General features: G+C 33.6%; 1 protein-coding gene across 16 annotated transcripts in view; it reads right to left on the bottom strand.

The window, feature by feature from the left end:
• The window catches only part of ADGRL3 (adhesion G protein-coupled receptor L3), a 770297-nt gene that overhangs the window by 45580 nt on the left and 702085 nt on the right, over positions 1 to 22632 (bottom strand). For all 16 annotated transcript variants that reach the window (XM_053655018.1, XM_053655016.1, XM_053655023.1 and 13 more), the window contains one exon: positions 2075 to 2243. In XM_053655018.1, coding sequence (XP_053510993.1) covers positions 2075 to 2243 — 169 coding nt within the window. The remainder of the gene's footprint in view (positions 1 to 2074; positions 2244 to 22632) is intronic.

Genomic DNA, 22632 nt, shown 5'->3' with positions numbered 1-22632 from the left:
TTAAAGGGACTTATCTAAAGAAAAAAAAGATAAAAAATATGAACAGTGAAAGGACAGCAAACTCACAGTTATTAACAACCACACCTAAAACAAAAAAGCAAACTAAGAGGACAGCTAGATCAGGAGCAGAACCATAGAAATGAAGATCACATGGAGGGTTAGCAATAGGGGAATGGGAGAAGGAGAAGAGGGGAGAAGGTACAGAAAATAAGTAGCATAGATGGTAGGTAGAAAATAGATAAGGGGGAGGGCAAGAATAGTATGGGAAATATAGAATCTAAAGAACTTGAGACATGTGGTCATGAACTAAAGGGGGGGAATGGCAGGGTGGAGGGGAATGAAGGGGGGAATAGAACAAATGTAATGGCATAATCAATAAAATAAAAATAAATAAATTAATAAATTTAAAAAAAGAAAAGAATAAAATAAAAATCTCCTAAGACCACCTCTGCAATTTTTTTAAAAAGTACATTTTTTTTGTAGAAAAAAGGAGAAAAATGATTCTGTGTTCTTCATGTTCTTTGATTATGCTGTGTTCTTGATGCCAATAAAAATGTCACAAAAACTGAAAAATTCCAAACACAGAATGAATGAAAGAACAATATGTTAATACATGTTATTATAAAACATAAAAGTAAGCTTCTATATAAAAGCTTGGCAATTTTTTTCATGAATGGCCAGGCAATCAGTATTTTAAGCTTTGTAAGCCAAGAGGCAAAACTAAGGATCTTGTTATGTACGTATTTTAAATTTTAATGTAACCATTTAAAATATAAAAGTCATTTTTGACTGATAGGCTGTAAAAATTAGAGGTGGCTGAATAAATTTGCCCAAAAAGCTGTAGTTTTCTAAACTTTGTTCTAAGGAATGAATAACAAAATTGAGCTTGATTACACATTTTTCATTTTTTTTCCATTATGTTAAATAAGTTACATATACTAAAAACGTTAGACTTGGCTTTGGGTCACAATCTATACCTGGACATCAAATACAATCAAGCTATACCAGCGTCATGCATTTGTAGGCTCCCTTTCAACTTTTGTTTTTCATTCCGCTAGACTCTCAAACCAAAATTTTAAAGAGAAAGACGTCTTTACTCTTCATTTTCTTTGTGTTAAAAAAATTAAGCATTTTTATTTGTATCTTAGAAAAAATGCCATTTCCTTTTCAGAGCCACCTCTTAATGTCTCATAATTACTGCCCCATGTTACACCTGAGGAACCTGGAGCATAAAGGTTAATTACCTTGCCAAAGTCACATACACTTTAAATGGAGGAACTAGGATTCTGACCAGACAGTCTTAGCTAGGGGTCTATTTGATCATAAGTATGAATACCAAATTTTTAATAGAGTTAAAGAGTATATCTTGAGATTTAAAAATGCAACAACAGTATTTAGTTGTTAAAATTAACATTGACAATAAATATTTTTAGGTCCTGTAGATGTCAAAAATCACAAAAGTATACTAGTAAAAAATTACTTATTGCATTCTACATCATTCAATCCCTGCATTGTATAAAAGATGCTTTGGAAGGAAAATAGAGACCATTACTAAGTACTGTATCATTCATTCAAAAAATAGAAATGACATGTATATCATAAAATGTTTAGAAATATATATTTTCTAGTATATAAAAACTAGTTTTAAAGAAACTAATATATATCTTATGTCATGACACATATATGTATATATAATTTTATATGTAATGTGTATATATGTATATGCACATATATACCATGACTCCATAACATCTTAGAAAAGCTACTTCCTATTACAGCAATTTCAGGTATCTTCCAATAAAAATATTAAAGACTATAAATTCAAGTCTACAAGAATATAATTTTTGTGCGCTGTTCAAATAAATAATATTTTGATTTTGTTTTCTTAGGTTAACCACATATACCAACTACTATGCTTATATTTTGTGTCTGTTTTGTCCTTACTATTTTCAAGATTAAACCAATGATGTAATCGCCTTCTTAGTGACAAATCTATCAGGAATGGTTTTGTTATGGCTGCTTTGCCATCATAGGAGGTAGGTCATTTATTCTTAAATAGAGGAATCTAGCTTACCTTCTTTTGTAGAACACAATGGAAAATGAATATAAACATTCCCTGTAGAGAATTGAAAATAGTGAAGAGATATGCCATGATGACTGTGCTTTCATTAATATACATGAGTCCAAAGGCCCAGGTCAGTCCTAATAGGCAGAGAAGAGCTATTGCACCTATAACCCATGACCTGTAGAGAGAAAAGAAAATTAAAGGTTATCAAATAATTGGCCCTTAATTAACACAATCATATCATACCAAGAGAACTGACACTAAAAAATAATGTTACAGTAAGTTTTATTCACAGAACATGTAAGACAAGTGGTAGTAAGTACTTTAACGTTTTCATGGGGATGCAAGTTTTCAAGTTTGAGGACATATACATGAAAATGTTATGAACACAGAAATTCATTTAAGCCAAAGCAGATTCGTACTGTTAAATTATTCATGTATCTGCAACACACATGTAAATGATATGGAGATGTAATTAGGGTGCATGGCAAGGGAAAAAAGTCTACAAAGCTATGAGCGGCTCCACTGGTCTCATTGGTATAATGACATTTGTTTGATTGGTCTCTTTCCATTAGTGCTTCAACCAATACCCTTTTGCCCCATTTTTCCATATTTCCTCTTTTCCATAAAAATTTTAGTGTTTGCTGATAAACACAGAACTCTTGAAAGGAACAGTGTGTACATGGAATACATATATGAATTTTAAAAGTTTCATCTGACACCATAGTTATGTAGAATGTGTGTGAGGTATAGCAGATGGGGAAAAAATAGCTCCATTCTAGGTCATGATCTGCTTTCTTTCAGCCTTTGGATTGATTGCTCTCTCTCTCTCTCTCTGCATATACATCCACATATGCATATATGTACATACATGCATATATATACCTGCATATATACACATATATTCATATATAGATAAATATATAAATGTTGCACTAGACTTTGGAAATCAGGTCATTGGCAGCTCTGTTGAACAGAAGCTCAAAGGCTCAGGGCACCTTTACCTCTTTGAAGTGTCTGTAAATTCAAGGAAGACTATGAAGCTGAGAATGGGGATGGAGTGGTATGAACAAAGCAGTCTAGAAAGGAAGACAAATTCTCAATTGCACTCCATTCCCTTAGTTTCTTCCAAGCTGCCATTCACAATAAACAACCAGTAGCAAAAGTGTATATATTTGTGATTCTGTGTTATGTATTTACTATCAATATAAAATTAATATTTTCAATAGACAAGAAATCAATAACTGAAAATGGAATACATCTCAACTGCGAAGTCCATAGGCAAACAGGACCAAACCAGTCTAGATTGCTATACACTCATGAAAACACCCCACCTTGCCTTTCCCAGTCACACCCCTTTCTTGAATAGGCTACACTAATGTCTATTTTCACCAGACTACTGCCCTCCACTTACACTAAAGGAGGGAGAACTATTTATGGGGATTTAAACTTTGCAAAATGAAGAGATACAAAATCACATTATGTTTGCCACAGTTGAAGCTGGGTTTAATAAAGTTTTCAGAGACAATTACATCTTAAGAAAGATATGGTCCCAAAGTAGTCAAGTATTAGAAAAGCCTTATCCAAATTAATCTCTAATATTTACCATTTTTCTTTTACATGAGCCACTGTTTTTCAGATTTAAAGATCCACTGAAGTTACCATGTGTAATTCAGAACATTAACATTCTTTTTTTTAAGATTTTATTTATTTATTTTTAGAGGGGAAGGGAAGGAGAGAAGGGAAGAAATATCAATGTATGGTTGCCTCTCCTGTGTCCCCTCCTGGGAACTGGCCTGCAACCCAGGCATGTGCCCTGACTGGGAATCGAACCATGATTGTCTGGTTTGCAGGCCCGTGCTCAATCCACTGAGCTACACCAGCCAGGGCCAGAACATTAACATTCTTGAATAAAGAATACCTAAGGGAGGCTTGCAGTTGTATGTGGCATGTTGGCTTATGTTTTAGAAAGCATCTTGGATATTCATATTTTATCCTAGAATTTAGATACAAATATGGGAACTTTCACGGTAAAGCTCTCAGCTTCTTACAGACATTGGAAAAAAGGAAAAATGGGAAGAATCGCCATTAAATCAGACAAACTGCTATTATCCACTAGAAAATGCATTATGGTCCCAGGAGTTAATAATATAAAACTTCAATGAGCCCAATTTCTCAGGAAAAAAAATAAGCAAGTGCATGAAAAAATAAGTGAAATGGCATTGAGGAAAATGAAAACAAAGGACTCTTCACCAGAAGAACAAACTGAAAGTCTAGAACAAGGTCACCCAGAGGTTGCCAATCTTAAGTGTTTATTGTTGCAGGACATATAATGTTAAAATGCTCAAATAAAAAACCCCAAATATTAACATTAATGTTCATTTTTATTTGATTAGTACAGACTTGTATCTTCAGAAATTTAGAAGTACATTTATAAACAATTAGATAATTAATCAAGTGATGTGCTAAACTGAACAATAATATTAAACATGTAAAATTTAATTTTACAAGGAAGCATGTTTCCCATTTTGGGGTATGTAATATAGAAAGTCATTAATATCAATTGTAATTGGGTAGTTTCATACCCATAGATCACTTTGAAAATATAAGAAAATAATTTCAGATGATGTCCAACTGAACAACAGAAATGAGGACATGATGCAGTACAGAGGAACACATCACAACAAAAGGAGAAAGTTATCAACAGTAAAATAAGTCTGTACCACATGAGCTGCTAATATTGTGGCAATGAAAGCAGGTGACGTCCAATTAAAAAGGTGAAGCAGAATTTTTTTGGTAGTACACCTGCAGCATATTAATTCTGCAAAGAAGTTGTATGCCTGTTGTTTTTTTTCCTGCACAGTTTGCTCTTCTGCCTCTATGTGCATGACAGAAGCTCTAATGACTTTTTAGTACAGATCTGACAGCTGGTTCATGGGACCACACTGATAAATGGGATTTATCAGCCATTCAGGTCATTCTTACTTGATGAAGGGTCTGTTATCCTCATAGCTAAAGAATGCATAGACATAAAGACAAGAACACCAACATTAGCATTTTGTGACAAAGAATTTCATATGAAAAATATTCTCCTGGTCCCCAAAGGCCTCTGAGTCCCACCTCCCTAAGAGGCAGCATAACCTTCCCTTTATATCAGAAAGGCAAACCCTAAAATGAGCATGAGAACTTAAATAACAAGAAATAAAGTCAATTTTACAAAACTGTAATATCCCTTATGAGAATAAGAAATTCCATTTTTTTCCATCATGTGCTCATATTACTTGTGACTTGACAGAGACATTTATTTCTTTGAGATTGCATTTCTCTGGAGAATGAGAAATCTTATGAGCAATCTGGAAAAGGCTTAGGGGCATACTTAAAATGACAGATTTCATGTCACCTTATTCTGTAATATTAGTAGGTGAGATTACTTAATTATGGGCAGTATGCTTCTAAGTAATTTTAACTTCAGATAATTGACCTGAGTTAAATCTGAACATTGTAGCCCTTTGAAAATAATTGATCCTGACTACTTCAGAATTCTGTTAGTTTACTGAGAAAAATTTGAATAATCTTTTGTAATAATAGGAGCAAGCATACAGCACCTGTTCATGATCACTTATTTTTACTAATTTTCTTAGTATCATTCTGATAAAACAAGATCCCAGTGCAAGCAAAGGTAGGGGACATGTTAGATCATTTTTTTTATAAACACAGATGCTGCTCAGTGAACTGAGAGAGAAAAGGAAGAGAAATTGCCTGCTCTTTTCTCTTACCTCTTGCCAGAGGCAATAGTTTCTGACATTATGCACACACAAATAAGCTTTCAGAAACACCCACTGTGATGCATTTTGAATAAAGAGAAGTACTGATGAAAACCTCACTGTCCAGAATGATGATAGAGTAAAGAATAGAGAGAGTTTGAGGTTTGAAGCCAGTTTGCTTGGCATTTACACCCTAACTCAGCCACCTACTAGCTATTTGATGTAGGCAAAATTTTAACTTGTGATTTTGTCCATTTATCTATCTACAAAATGGTGATAATTATGTTTCTTGTAATAATGAAATAAAATGTCACATATAAATGGCCAAAAACAGTGCCAGACATATATTGTGTTTAGTAAATATTACATAGTGATTATGTTTTTAAAGGTAGAATACAGATGCATTGAAAATACAGAATTTCTCCTCTAAGAAGTAAAGCACCATATCATAAACGTTAAGTACCTAAATTCATCTGAACATGTTTCAGGAGTAATATTATGCAGTAAAGGAGATATAGTGGAAATAAGTTTGTAGATGGAGCAGGCAGTGACTAACTGTGCTGTGTGATGTGGTGACTACTGGCCACATGGGCGTATTTAGGTTTAAATTCATTAAGATGAAATCAAGTTTAAGGGTTAGTTTCTTAGTCACTCTAGTCACATCACAAGTACTCAAAAGCTTCCATATCTACCATATTGGTCAGTGTAGTTCTAGAACATTTCTGTCCCCACAGAAAGCTATATTGAATAGTGTCTGACTAGGGCATTAAAAAATGTTTAAACTAGAAAATGAAATTCCAAAAGATATTTAAATAATGCCATGGATGTGTGAAAGAGAAGCATTTTGAAGAATCGATCATATTTAACATTGTGAGTTGTGCCTCAAAAGTCTTGTACATATATTAACATTAAAAAGTTATGTAACATGTGATAATTATTTCATTGCATGCATTCTCATTGCATCAGTATATCACATCTGTGATGTCAAGTTCATGATTGGAATGACTTTCTACCTTAATTTGAATAGTACAATATCCAGTAAAGAAAGTTACAAAGGTTAACATACAGAAATACATGCTAAAATGCTCTACAAAACTGTACTGAGCTTTCTAAATGTTTCAAACTATAAGATACAGTCCTTGCACTACAATTGCTGAAGTGAGGTGTTTTACCTTTGACGTGAAATATCAAAAAGAGAGATATCAAGGTGTGTGGCGGCAGATTTTATTGGCAATTGTGGGGATCAGCCAGTTGTGCCAGTCAATAATAAAGATTGTAATTCTTCTTCCACTTACAGTTAGCTATAGCCATGTGCATAAATAGTGTCCATTGGGATGTGCAGGGAAGTGAATTGTGACATTTCTGGGTCTTGCCAATTACACGGTTGGAATTGGGATTCCCTTGACCATTTTTCTCTTCACTTTTGCTCAGAGAAAGTGACAATGGAGCCTGGATCTATACATTGAAGCTATTTATTGACATGGAGCTAACACATTAGATTTACACCAGCTCCTAGATTCTTATATAATACGTTTAAGCTGCTATATTTTAGGTTATTTTCATAGCACCTTAGCCTGTGTAATAATCAATAGAGCACTTAATTTTACCTTTTATCAGTTCATGTCCAAAATAAAATTTCATGTTAATGAAAAAGAACCTTTCATTAATTTTGCTTCTAGAATGACATAAATAATATATAATGGTTCAAAACCCAGACATCACTAAAGATCATCTGTAATAAGTCAGTGCCTTCCATCATTTTGTCAGGTTTTCTCCACTGGCTTAGAGAATCTACCTTTTTTTCACTGTCTCTCCACAAATCCAAACTAAAGTGATTGTGATGTTGCCACCAGTTATGCTGGGAAGGCTATGCACTCTTGATTCATTATTTTAATTCTAAAAAAAAAATCTACAAAACTAGTTTCTAAAGCTAAGTAAAGCTATTCCCATTCTGACTTACCAATGCAGGTCTACTGACACAAAATCTCATTCCAGGAAGTAAGACTAAACCAATTGTTTTGCAGCTTCTAAAATATTTTACAAAATATGGACTCAAAGGTCTAAGATACTCTTGGCAATTCTTAACAGACATGTTATCTTAAAATTTATAATAAATGACATGTTGAAAATAAAGTTATTTGTACATACAATTTTGAAGGAACACATAATAAATGGGTCCTCCTTTAGTAAATACACTTTCCTTTTGTAAAATATTTTATTATTTTGTTCTTACTAACATCTAAAATTAGTAATAATTTAAATATTAATGTCACATGATTATATTTAAAAATCATTAGAATCAAAATGAAATTTTTATGAATCTCTACATAGATAATAATTACACAGATTTATATATATTCTATAACAATTCAAAAGCACAAAAAAGGGCTATTAATATCTAGTCCCACAGAAGCATAGCTCAAAACACATCTTTAAGAGAACAGATTTTCAGACAAAAATACTAATTTATAAATTAATGTTATAATGTAAAGACTCATAGTATATCAAAATAGATGATGAATGACAAAGTCAAGTTAGTTATAAAATATGCTTTCTCTAACTTCAAGTCCAAAATAAAATATTTTAATCTAAAATTTAATATAAAGGAGATAAATTATTTTAAATGGTTTAAAACTTTCCCTTATATTTCCCTTCTATAAGGTTGGCCAAAAAGTCTATTTAATTTTTTTCATAAAATAAGAGACACATTTTCATTTCACCAATGACTTTATTGATTTGGACATTTTAAGAATGCCGGCTATCTCCTACTATTGGCTTCTAGTAGGTGGAGGCCAGGAGTGGTGCTAAACATCTTCCAATACATAAGGCAGCCCCACAGCAAATAATTATTTGGCAAAATGTCAATAGTACCAAGAAACTTTGCAGACCACGTTTGACACATTTGATCAGTTACAGCATCTTCTACATATACTGTACAATTTCTTTTGCTCTTCCATTGCATTTTTGCCTTTCTTGAAATAATAAAGCATCATATGCTGAAAATGAGTGTTTTCTTCCATCTTCAATATTAAAATGTCTGCACAAAATTACCCAATTTGGTGTTTTTTTGTTAATGCATGCTGTTATGACAGCTGTCACAACACAATCTAACAAAATTATCTTGAATGAAGTATAAGACAACTAAACATTACTAGGGCCAGTGTATGAAAAAAACTGAACAAACTTTTTGGTCAACCTGGTATTATATTTAGATGGAATAGAACCTTTTAAAATAGAAGATGGGTAAGCTTTGATATAAAGAAAAATGACCAGATAAGAGGCATATTTGCATAGTTAATCTTCAAGCTAAAAGACCTCATTATTGATAAGTCACCTACAAGGAAAATGAATGATTAGGCAGAATTATTGTCCTTATCAGTTTAAAAATTGACACATTCTGGGATTCTCTGGAATTGGTGGGGAATCGGCCATCTGGCTTGCTGACTGAGCTCAGTGTTTAGTGGTAAGAAAGACAGTTATCGTGCTGTATATCCTGATTAGTATACAAGTATTTCCAAGTACACTATGCAGCTACAATTACTTTCCCTGGTATAAAACTAATTATATCAAAGGGATAAAGACTTTTCCCTTGAATTTGGTTTGTGTTACCTTAGGAATAAAAAACTGATGTGGGTGAGCTTCACAAGATAAAATTATTCTTTGTTCTTCAAAGAAGGAAAAAGGTAATAAATACTTACATATCTGTATATTAAGCAGGGTTTTCCCTATTGCCCTTCAATCCACAATGAATCTCTCAAGCTGAGGACTAAGAAGACTTAGTTGCCCATATTCTAAAAGAAGTCAAGTTAATGGACTTCACTTAGAAGTGATTTCTGAGACTATGTTGTGCCACACTACTAACCGAGGGGTCCCCAGTTTTTAAAACTGGAATAGTAAAGACAAGGCCTGTAGGACTGCCATGTTCACAGAATATGTGAAACAGTGGAAATAGGAAGGACAGAGATGTCTCTACTTATATCAATGCTCTAGCCACAAATTTTAGCAGGCAATGGAGGAAAAATGTTTTATTTATTTATGTTTTTAAAGATTGCATTTATTTATTTATTTGTTTGTTTGTTTAGAGACGAAGTTATGAAGAAAGAGAGGAAGAGAAGCATTGATATGACAAAGAAACATCAATTGGTTGCCTCTCACAGGAGCCCCATCTGGGGACAGGCTGGCAGCCCAGGCATGTGTCCTGAGCAGGGATTGGACTGGCGACCTTTTGCCTGGTGGGACAATGCCCGAGCAACTGAGCCATGCTGCCGTGGCCTAGGAGGGATGTTTTAAATGGATGCTATTTATTTTTAAATTGATCAGGCATTTACTAACCAGAATGGCAAAATATCAACATCTAAGGTAACATTACAAAACCTGCTAACCAGTAGTTAAGAGATATTTAAGGTAGTATAGCTACAAGAGTAGTGATCAGAGAAAAACCTAAACATTTTGTTTGTACCTCACCTACAGGAAAATGCTCAATTAGTAACACTGTAGAAATCCTGACTGATTTATATTTCTTTCAGATGTAGTACATATTCCTGGGACCATACCACCATAAAATTATATTATTTATTTCCATCCTGTCTCTGTTTTTTTTAACCATTATAAGAAGAATAAAAGGAAAAGTCATGAAGATTTTAATTCAACATTTCTGAGGAAAATATGAATTATTTTCACTACAGTTATATATTTAAATTACTATTAAATATATAAATATATAAAATTCCTTAAAATATTAAAGTCATGACATGAATGTAAAATTGTGAACAACAGAGATGATTATAGTCCAATTCTCAATTTTATTGATATTACATATTACTGCTAAAAGCCACATATTGCTGTTTTGTTCATATGAAATCTATTAAGAGGAGAATGAAATGAAGCAAATAAATAAAATAATTTAAAATATATCAGAAACATTTTCATTTCCATGCCTCAACATCCCAATAATAATACTGTAGATTTCAGAGCACATGTCAATATTAAAATTTTAATCATGGGTTTCACACTGTTGATGAATTGAATATGTGAAATTAGGCTGAATTGAGTATAATAAATTAAGATCAATAAACGTTATATCAATGACTGAAAAAACTTTAATTGTATCTCCACAACTCAATTTATGCAATGTTTTTATTTTTTTTAAATTTTTATTTATTTATTTTTAGAGAGAGGGGAAGGAAGGGACAAAGAGTGGGAAAGAAATATCAATGTATGGTTGCATCTCTTGCGCCCCCTATTGGGGACCTGTCCCACAACCCGGGCATGTGCCCTGACTGGGAATCAAACCAGGGACCCTTTGGTTTGCAGGCCCACTCTCAATCCACTGAATTACATGAACCAGGGCAATGTTCTGAAAATTTTATAACTCTACAGAATATGGTCAAAGAACTTATTTATACATATATAAAAAGGTATTGATTATAAGAATGAATAATGAATTATTATATTGTATATAGACAGCTACAAACATCATATTTAGTACCTCCATCTATTATAAAAATGTATCAGTAGGTTTCATGAAAATAAGATATAAATTTTTGAAATTTCATGTTGCAAGGAAATAATATCATTATATGATTATTCATATTGATATAACAAAGCCCAGTTTATCATAGTGACTGGATGCATGGACTTCTGTATCAGCCTGCCTGAGCTAGAATGCCTGCTGAGCATTTACAACCCTGGGATAATTATTTAACCCATACGGGCCTCAGATTCCTTATCTGTGCAATGGGGACAAATACAGAACTTTCTTCATAAAGCTGCTGTGTGTGTTCAATAAAAAGTTCAGGTTCTTTATATTTTGTTCAAAGGAATTTTATAATGCTGGGACCATACCACTCTAATGTTTATTTATTTCCATTCTCTCTCTCTCTCTTAACCACTATATGGAGATGAAAAAGAAAAGTCCTTTTCCTTTGAAAATATACAAATACACAAAAATTTAATATATTAAAGCACTACATAAATATTTGCTGTTAAAATTGATGTTGTATATTGACCTTCTTAACTCAAGAAAGGGGTCATAGGGAAAATATAAACACAGTACTACATTATGTTTGCTTTTAAGTGTTTTATAAATTCATATATTAACTAGAAATCCAAAGAGAAGGATGAAGTCATTGCTGCTTTCTGAAATTATCTTTAATATTTACACTTAAAAAGCCTGTTTATACAATGTTTCATTTTAAGATTTCTTTAAGCTTAGTAAGTGCTAGGATTTTTTATATTTTCAATTGAAATGTGGTATATCCAGATTCCTAATGAACATTAAAAGAGAAACCTAGATTTATGTGGATTACACAAGAAATCTAAATTTAATTCATAAATACAATATACCCTCAGTGTCGAAAAAACCCACTAAGTTACTGTAACATTTCACTAGATGTAGTCACTGAACCATATGTGAAAAAAAAAGACATAGAGTCATACAGGAAATGTTCATTAAAATTCATTAAGAGATATACATTTTAAAACTCAACTTCATTCATCTCTTTTCTTATAATTTGAAAATCTGAAACTGTGAATATGAATGATCACATAATTGACAATATACCTATGTAAAGAGAAAGTTATATTTATTTTCAAATTTTTTATCTTATAATCAAATAAAGCTGTTCCTTTAGTCAGTAACATTTCAAGATCCATAAAATATTAGCTACAAGTTGACATATTATATTTATTGATATTTATAATTAAAATCACAATGTTTCCTGGCTATCAATGGCCCAATAATTTAAGTCTCAGAATTCACTGACCCTTTAAAACATATGACTGTAGAGCTGATAAATTGAGGTCATTGGGATGCAGAAAGATGACATACTTTCGAGAATATAGTACAGTCTTTCAATATCCCTTTTTTCAACTTAGAAGACATACAAAGTTTTACAGTTAAGAAAAATAATTCAGGAAATTAATAACTTTTCAATGTACGCTTGCCAAATGTGTTTTGACAGGTTGAATTGCTGTTACACTTTCTCATACAACATAGTATCATCATCTCTCCTTTCAGCAACTTGCAACAGAAACATTCATCGTATTCCCTCTGTGAATAAATACCTTACTATAAACTATTTGTAAGAATAACTAAAACATAAAAGAGCATGACTATTTAAAACATGTCTGTACTCACTAAATATCCTAATAAATGGAATCAAGGGAGGCCTTTAAACACAGTCGGGAGCAGACAGGTTTTATTTAATTTTGGATGAGTAACTAAATCTTAATAAGCATTAGTTTATTCACTTCCACTATGAATAAATTAATCTCAATAGCATCTTTTTTGGAGTCGAATGAAACCAAGGAAAGAATAGTCACTCTATGACTTCTTAGTTATCAATTGGTAAGAGTATTGATGAGAATTCTGAATCCTTGAATCTGTGACTCACGTGGAACAGTGAAAGGCCATTGCAGAGGAGTCACCCAGCACAGAGAGTATGTGAAAGCCAGGTGAGGAGGGGGGAGGCCTAATGAGAGGCCCGGGATCTCTGCTTCAGGTCTGCTTTAACACAGAACCTCTGTGAGATACTGTTCTTAATGAACTGTGTTACTGCAAGTTTAAATGTAATATCTTAAAATTGTGTCAATGTGAAAAAATAAGAGACGTTATACAAAATTTAAGCAATATAATAAATAAGTTCCATTTTGTTGCTAAATACAAAGTTCTAAGTAGCAAAATAACAAGTCTTAACTCAATCACATTTTAGGCCAAATGACAACCTTGATAAAGTACTGAGAATTAACACTGGTCAGAATGTATCTCTGATGACAATAGACTTTAATGAGAAATCAATAATAAATATGCATACATATCCATCTACCACTACCTCCCAAAAAAGTCTCCAGCCCCAAAACATGTTACAAATATGATTTCTAATATTCAAGTAACAAATAATCCTTTTTTCTCATATAGGTTAAAACTGAATAGAAAAGAAGAAAAAAATTATGAGATAACTATAACTTACCGAATAAGTACAGTGTAAGAAAATTTAAAGAATATTTTACTTAAGAACTTAATAAAAATCCTATATAAGCTGCTAAGCAGGAAAATACAATTGTGCATAAATACCATGATTAATTAAAATTTACCCCAGAATTGTAAGAACTATATCAGAAGAGCTTTAACAACTGATTCTGAAATTTATGTGGAAGAATAGTAAAAGTCCAGTAGGATAATGACATTTTGAAAGAGGTAATCAAAATAGAAGGACTCTACCAGATTTTGAACATGCTCTGGTACCAGTGTGTTATAGTAAAGGAACAAAGTGTATGTCCAAGGAACAGAACAGAGGGCACAGAAACAGAGACCTGACGTAGGACAGCCCGACAGCACAATTCTGGGGAAAAAAAGGATGGATTATTTAGCTAATGATGTTGAAAATTTGGATCATTTAGTAAAGGAAACAAAATGTCTTCCACAGAGATGAAAGGATGTAAGATCTTAATGTGCATTGTAAAACTCTAGTACTAATACAAGATAATGTAGGAAGTAAAAGGATATAAAGGAAAATATATATTCTCTACTCTTAGTTTAAAAGGATTTCTGTTAAAGGACCTCAAAAGGAGACAACTAGAACTGAACAACAAAAACAAAAAAATTTTTAAAGACTTCAAAATCACATACCACAGAGGGGAATATTGATGATCTAATTTAAGTATTTCCCTTTAACAGAGAAAAAATTAAGAGTCATGACATTCTGGAGGAAGTTACATACAATGGTAAAAAAATTCAAGTTGTTTATCAGCAAGTAAAAGGAAAAACACAGAAAAGCTAACAAAAAATGAAAACACTAAAAAAGATAAAAATTCTAGGAGAAACAAATGAGCATAATAATTTTATTAGCAGATGTCCTGTGAGCACTGAGATGTTGCTTATTTCCTGTTTCATTATATTGCCTTAAGAAAATTATGGAATGAGAGATCTGGCAATTTTAGAAACCTTTTTACAGTTAATTGAATGAAATATGATAAATTCAAAGAAGGCAGAAAAATCAGAGAACTGCATCGACAATGACTATTACAGAAAAAAATGTGCTATTTTTTTGACTTGGTATATACAAAACATTAATAAGCATTAATGTTAATTATTGTGCTGATACATTTTTAATTTTCAGGCTTATGGCTGTTTTCTTAAAACCATAATTAAAAAGTTTTAAATTATAACTTTAGATTATCAATCTCAGTTCTGGAATTGAGAGGGGTTTTGTGTTAGCACATTGAAGTGTCTGATTTAAAATATCAATTTTCGGCATTCTTCTATATAGAATGCATACTCACACAGCACATTTATAAAAGTGCCAGGGCCTTGGATGGTAGACCTTTTAAAAATAGATAATTAAATGCAGTGGAAAAACTCAACAACTAGGACCTAGCCAAGAGAAAATTAGATTAGGAAATTTTCAAGTGTGGATTGAGCAGATCAAGACACCTACCATTTCGCTATACTGTCTGCACTTTTTAATTACACATCTAACTATTTTTTTAAGATTTTATTTATTTACTTTTAGACAGAGGGGAAGGGAGGGAGAAAGTGAGGCAGAGAAATATCAACCTGTGGTTTCCTCTCACAGCCCCCCAACTGCTGGCCTGCAATCTAGGCATGTGCCCTGACTGGGAATTGAACCAGTGACCCTTTGGTTCCCAGGCTGGCACTCAGTCCACTGAGTCACACAAGCCAGGACCAAGTCCAATAACTTAATATATTGTTTTTTAATGTAAAGTAACTATGGCTTATATGTTTTCACCAATTTCAATGAGGTGAAGAAAAATATTTTATAACAAAGTAACACCTGTTAGCACACCTAGAAAATAGGAGAATGAGTAAAGTTGAAGACTGAAATGTATTATCTTTTTGTCGTTTTTACTTAAATGAAGTATTCCCTTGGAATTGGGGGACACTAATATGCATTCAGGGTAAGTTAAGTTTTTCAGTACATTTAGTTAGTTTATGACCTTAATTTGCCAAATCACTGGTGATCTACTTATTACCTTTAATCCTAGAGCCCTTCAGTTTCTTTTAAAGAATTGGGTATAGCTTAAGCTATGATTCTTATCAAGATCTCCGTATGTTGGTTTTTACCAGAATTTGGGAAGAACATGTATGTCTCCAAGGCAGAGTCTAAATAGTGTTGCCGCCTTTCTAGGGGATTTTTCCATAGCTACTGGGCAGGACTCTATTGACCACGATGGTAATCGACCGTGGAAAGACAGTAGGTAATACACGTGAACAACAAAAATGGTTACAGGTTATGGCTTCCATTTATTCCAATATGTCTTTGTATATCTCTTTTCTAGTTCACCTTTGCACCATTCCCTTCTTCCCTAAAAATTCCACCCTGTCCTTTAAATTCACAGTGCAATAGCAAGAAATCCCTCTACATCCTAAACTTTATCCTTGGGTCTTTCTGTCACCTTCCTGATCTAAGTGAAAACGTCCCCTGCTGACCGTGTTTTCCCTGAAGATTACGTAAATTTTAGTACTGGTTCTATTGCAAACTTTAGGCAGTAGAACCATTGGTAAGTCATGGTTCACCCTTTCTCCAAAACCCACTCCTTTGATGTTCGTGTCATCAGATATACTCTGTCACCTTTTATTCCTTGTTATTCCTCTTTACTAACATCTCTACACCTTCTGTTCTTCTGACTCTCATTTTCCACGACATATCACTCCCTTCATGTTCATATTTTCCTCCTTGGCCAGACTAGATCCTATGGTCCCTTACTTTCTAATGTCCTCTTTCCCCTTCTACAATTTTAAAAAGCCCACCCTTGGATATACGAACACCGCTCATATAATACCACACAACCATGATTACTGAAGACATTTTAAATTCATGACAACAAATTTCTAATGACATTTAGCAGTGATCGATAAGCCAACTCTATTTCCCTAGCACACAGGTTCTCCCATTCTCCATAAGGATTATTTCACCTCTCCCTTTAATCCCAAACCTCCTCCTCAGACCAACCCCCTTAACAGAATACCGCCTCCTGTTCCCTTAAAACATTAGAAACTATTGGACAGTTGCTGATGCACCAGTGCACTGTCTGGACATCACAATCCCTTGTACAGCTCCTGAACTAATTCTTCCAGCTGCTAATTCCAACTAATTCTTACCTGCTAAAGGCTCACCCCTGTGATTGTCCTTAGGCACTACAGCTGCCATTCCGACACAGCAGGAAGTGCTTGGGAATTTACATTTCACTCCCACCTCCAAGCAAGTCTGCAGTCAATTACTAACAGGTGTGGAGTTACATCATCCCAGCTCCTTTGTCCCAAAGATGGACAGCTCCAGACTGTAATTTACACTCCACAGATTCCTTTGGGATCAGGGTCAGTACGAAACTTTACACAAAATCACAAACTTGCATATAGCTCCTTCCTCTTACCTATCCCTCTCCTCCTTATTTTCTTACTGATATCTTTTAAAAGCATTTCTTAATAAACTGCATTGAATTCTTCTTGGTTCATGTTCTTTTCTGGAAGAACTCAGCCAAGAATAGTGGCAGAGACGTTCTCATCTTTCCAACAGCAAATCTATCATCTGTATTCAACAGCACTCACACACTGCCTTCCCTCCTAGTATAATGAAAGAAGGGCCTTTTCACAAGGCCAGCATATCCGCATCCTGTTGCTTCTCAAGAACTGTGCTCATGCAGTGATCATTCTCTTTGCTCACTCAGCACTATCTCCCTCTCTCTGGCTCACTCCCATCAAACAAACATACTTTAGTGTTCCTTACTCTTATAACCAAACAAACCCTTTTCCTACATCCCGTAAATTCTCTAAGAATCCTGTGTGTATTAAACATTTACCAAGCATTTTCTGTGCTTGTAATCCATACTTGCTTACTTCTTTTCTTAAAATTACTGTATTCAGGCATGATTCCCACAATGCACCTCTCATTGCCAGTGTTTTGTTTCATCTCCTCACACTTGACCGCTCAGCGATATTCTACAGGTGACTGACTACTCCCTTCTATTTTGGGCTCTGATGACATACAGCCATGTTTTTACATTTACCTGGCTGACTGTACTTTCTGAGTCACCATTACCAGAACAACATTGCTCTTGGATAGCAGCATTTGGTAGTTCTAAAATCTTTATTTCTAATCCTGAAAAGACTGCTACAACATGAAAACTTCTGACAATTGCATTTTGCTAGCCTGCTTTATAGTTCATAACTTAAAGAATTACAATAATCACAGGGTTTTAAAAATGGTCCCTTAGTAATCATGTAATCCAATCAATATTGGGATTTAAAGATTAAGCATGTGTTCTGTCCAAACTGATGCATAACTGAAGATGAAATTGTGCATTTTAAAATTAAACAACTTAACTTGCTTACAGATGTGCAATCGATAGGACAAGGGGTATATAGTAATGCTTAAGAAAATGGAGGCAAATTTTTCTGAAGGCAGATTGCCTGTTGGAATTGACACTAACTAGCAGTGAGGTCTTGAGGTGAGTTAATCACCCTCTTAGAAATCTCCAATGCTATAGCAAAATTACATTTCCACTTGTAAAGGACTGAGAATTGTGCCTTGCACATGGTAAAACTTCAGTACATTAACTACTATTTGTCATTGTTTTTTTACATACTTTCAACAGAAACAACACATATAATTTCAAACTGATGTTTGATTATGTACAGCAATTACAGTTGGCTTGGGGGCAGAACCAGGGAGTATCTATCTTTTGTTTCAGAACCTATGACTAAATTTTTACTTACAGTATGTGACTCAAAATACAACATAATATTTAACTTATCACCCAAACAACTTCACTTTAAATATCTCCAGAAGGCATTCAAAACCTGAGTTGATTAGAATTGGGGGCTAAAATCTTTTCAGCCCAACATTACTTGTTCAAAGTTTCTCACAACAAAATCATAAAATCAGTAAGTTTTGGTCAATTTTCAGAAAAATTTATAAACGTATAATCATTGTGCTAAATAAAAATTTTAATTTAAATTAATTTCCATTATTTTAAATAAAGCTATGTTAGCAAAAATGTATTTCTAGTTGTTTCTGATTATAGTATCCAAGGCAAACTCTCTAAAACCACAAGAGGATGGTATCAATGAGATTTCCTGTGCACTTCACTCATTAAAGACTTTGAAAAATTATGATCTTAAATAATCACTGGGTAGAAAATGGCTTATATATTTTAAAATAATGATTCAAATTCCTTTATTTATATTTGGATTGTAAGTTCCCAATCTACTCATTCCTTGTGTAATTATTTATAAGCTGAAACTATATTAAATTAAATGTTAAAAGTGAATGAAATAATTTTAGAATAATATTTTAAGTTTCACCCATAGTGTATAAGATTTAATTTTACCAGATAGAATTAAATGGTATTATTAAAGATATGTAGCTGCTTTTAATCTTTAGTGAAATGTTTAAAATCCAAGGAAAATAAATAGCAATTACATGTTAAAAATAAGCAAAAAAATATAAACAGAGTAAGTTTTAAAATATTTTATCTCAAAATCTTAACTATTATGGCTCTTCCATTAATTTAAAACAATTTTTTAAAGATTTTATTTATTTATTTTTACAGGGAGGGGAAGGGAGGGAGAAAAAGAGGGAGAGAAACATCAATGTGTTGTTGCCTCTTGCACCCCCACTACTGGGTACCTGGCCTGCAACCCAGGCATGGGTTCTCACTGGGAATCCAATAAGCAACCTTTTGGTTCACAGCCTGGCACTCAATCCACTGAGCCACACCATCCAGGACCCATTAATTTTTAAAATTATATAAATAGGCAATTTAACACACCAGAACGAGTTATACCTCACAAAGAATTTGAAGACAAATTAATTACAGTAATTAAATATTCTCATTTTCACAAGAATTCATTAAATTTTCATTATATAGCTTTATCCATAGTACCATATTCACAATAGAAAATTAGACTTGATTTTGTAACACTTTTTCAGGCTTTAGTTAGAAATATAGGATAACTCAGAAAAATGATATTCTTAGATCTCTCTAGTATGTTTATGACCATAATGTGAAGCAAGTCATTTTTTAAGAATATCTTACATTCAGTATACCAATGTCAAAAATTCAAAATTGCTGCGGTATAATAAAAATAAACATTTAGTCTTTGTCCTTTTTTACTGGCACAGAGCTCCTAAAACATTTGGAGCTCTCCTAAGTGATGACAGTGTCTTTTACAGGCTAATGAGAGAATGGAGGGGTAGGAAGGCTGGGGAAGGTTGAGGGTAATGGAAGGGGTTCAGTAACTTCAGGATGAAGGATAGTGTCTGGAAAATCAAGCCAAGATTAGAGGATTGCAATTTTCAGGATCCTGTAAAGCAGGGTGTCAAACTCATTTTCACCAGGGGCCACATCAGCCTAACTGTTGTCTTCAAAGGGCCGAACATAATTTTAAGATTGTACAAATGTAACTACTCCTTAACAGTTAAGGGAGAGCACCATCCTGCCACCAGGTAGAAACGAGGTGCTGGCCGGATAAAAGAAGGTGACAGACCAGACTTCACCCATGGGCCTTTGGTTTGCCAACTGTACTTTAAAGTATGCTTAATAAAATTGTATAATATATTGATTTGTATTGGAATATAGCTAAATAAAAGACTGTTTCTAAGTTATTGAAGGTATCAAAATAATAATCAAGTGATTATTTCTTAAAGAAAAAGAAATTGTGCTGTTCGAATAATTTTTATTGATGATTAATTCTTCTCCAAACTGCATAACCTATTTTTGTTTCTTAAGTTCATGAAATTACACATAAATATTACTACATCTGTTTGAAATACAAAATTTTTACTTGTTAATAAAATCTTTGGACATCTGCATTTATGAAAAGCATATACATTATATAGAGTATATGTTATATAATATATATACATACATGTATAGATATAGATAAATCTTATAAGCAGAATACTAAATTTATGACCTGTGTGTGTACACACACACACATATATTAATAAAAAGGATTAAACACTCCTGTCATAATGTTATATTTTTAAGATTATGTAACTTTCTTTCTAGGTAGATAAATGTTTCTGAACACAATAAATACTTGCCGATTCTGAGTCATGATAATTTATCACATGGCTTTAAAGGAAAATATTTGCTGCTCAATAAGGTATTATAACTGTGTCATAATTTCATCACATAAAGGATGAACTGTCTTGTCTGTTTGTTCTCCTTCTTATTTAATATCTAAGACCAGCCTTCACTTGTGCACTACATCTCACCCTCCCTCGCCTCCTCATCTGTAGACACCATGCAATTGTCCCTTTTCGTGTCAACATCAATTGTCCATTTGTGCAAGCTTAAAAGAGGCTGAAAAAAAAAGATTAAAAGAGGCTGTATTGTCTCTCATGCTAAAATTGAACCAATCAACAAAACAAAAACAAAAAAAACTAAAGAGTCTCTTGACCTGGTTTGTTCTTCCAGCTACTATATTTCAACTCTTATTAAGAAAAAAATCTGAAAAGAGTTGTTTTTACATGTGGTGTTTAACATCTCTCTTTCCATTTTATTTCCAATCTAACCTATTTTATTTTTAGGGATAGAGCTAGGTAAGTGATTGGTTCTGTGATATCAAAGGTTTCATCACCCACTCTACCAAAACAGCTACTTGTCAAATGCAGAAAGCTTTCTGTTGTTAAATCCAGTGGCCAAGTCTAAATCCCCATTTTAATTAAAATGCTTGATTCGCCTAACTTTCGGATCAAGCTTTCTTTCATTTTCACTGGCTACTCTTGCTAAATCTACTTTGCAAGCTCTTCAAGATCCCTAAAAGTTAGCATCACTGAAGATTTGCACACTTGGTATTTGCATTTTATGTGTCTATCTTCAGTCTCTTTATTTTGCCCAGTCTCATGCATTTAAAAATAAATCTACCCTGACCCGCTCTTCCAAGAAAATAGTCAGTTCCCACACTCCTATAGCTGAGGAGTAGTCAAGAAGCAGCTGTTTGTGGGAGGGATGGTCAGAACTTAGATATACAGGCTGAAGTGTCTATGTCAACTTGCCTGTGTGTGAGGCCTCACATGTCAAATGGTATGGGACAGAAATGAGGGTAGGAGGAGAATGAAGATGGGTATTGAACCAGGGGCCACATCCTGGTATGAAACTGAGGAGTCCAAGGATTCCAAATTTAGACTTAATTTTCCAAGTGGTTTATAAGGTATATCTGTCAGAGTAGGAGATTAGAGCATGTTTTATTTACAATTTTGTACTCTTGCCCTGAGCTCTGCAAATGTTGAGACTGGCTTATTTCTTTCCACAGGGGTTTGAGCCTGTTCCCTTTGCCAGAACATGCTCTCTTCCAAACTCTTGCAATGACAGGTGGTGATGTGATCCAGATATGTGATCTAGCAAGGAGCTTCTGGGAAGTATTTCCTACTGTGATCACGGAAGAAAAACCCATGAAGAAAGGCTTAGGAAAAGAGGCCTTTTTTTCTCTCTCTTTTTTCCTGCTTGTGAATGAGGCTGAAGGAATGATGCCTGGAGCTGAGGGAGCCATCTTTGGGCCTCAAGCTGACACAGTGAATGACAACAGCAAACATGGAGGGGAATGATAAAAGATAAAAAGAGCTTTGGTCCTAACTGACACCTTTGAGGCATTGAACCAGCACTGGAACCACCTATCTTTTGACTTGATGTTCCATAAATCATTAGCGTCATTGTAATTCTAACTACTGTATGGACCAGCAGAGACCATCTTCACAGAAACATATACTACAGTCAGAGAAACAATTTGGCGACGAAGTCACTCTCAATTTTTTGCCATACTTGCATACTGCTTTT

Source organism: Artibeus jamaicensis, unplaced genomic scaffold, assembly GCF_021234435.1.
Source record: "Artibeus jamaicensis isolate MK-2021 breed Jamaican fruit bat unplaced genomic scaffold, CSHL_Jam_final contig_908, whole genome shotgun sequence".
Taxonomy (NCBI): domain Eukaryota; kingdom Metazoa; phylum Chordata; class Mammalia; order Chiroptera; family Phyllostomidae; genus Artibeus; species Artibeus jamaicensis.
The sequence above is the reverse complement of the archived record's forward strand: the minus strand, read 5'-3'. Positions and strand labels throughout refer to the sequence as shown.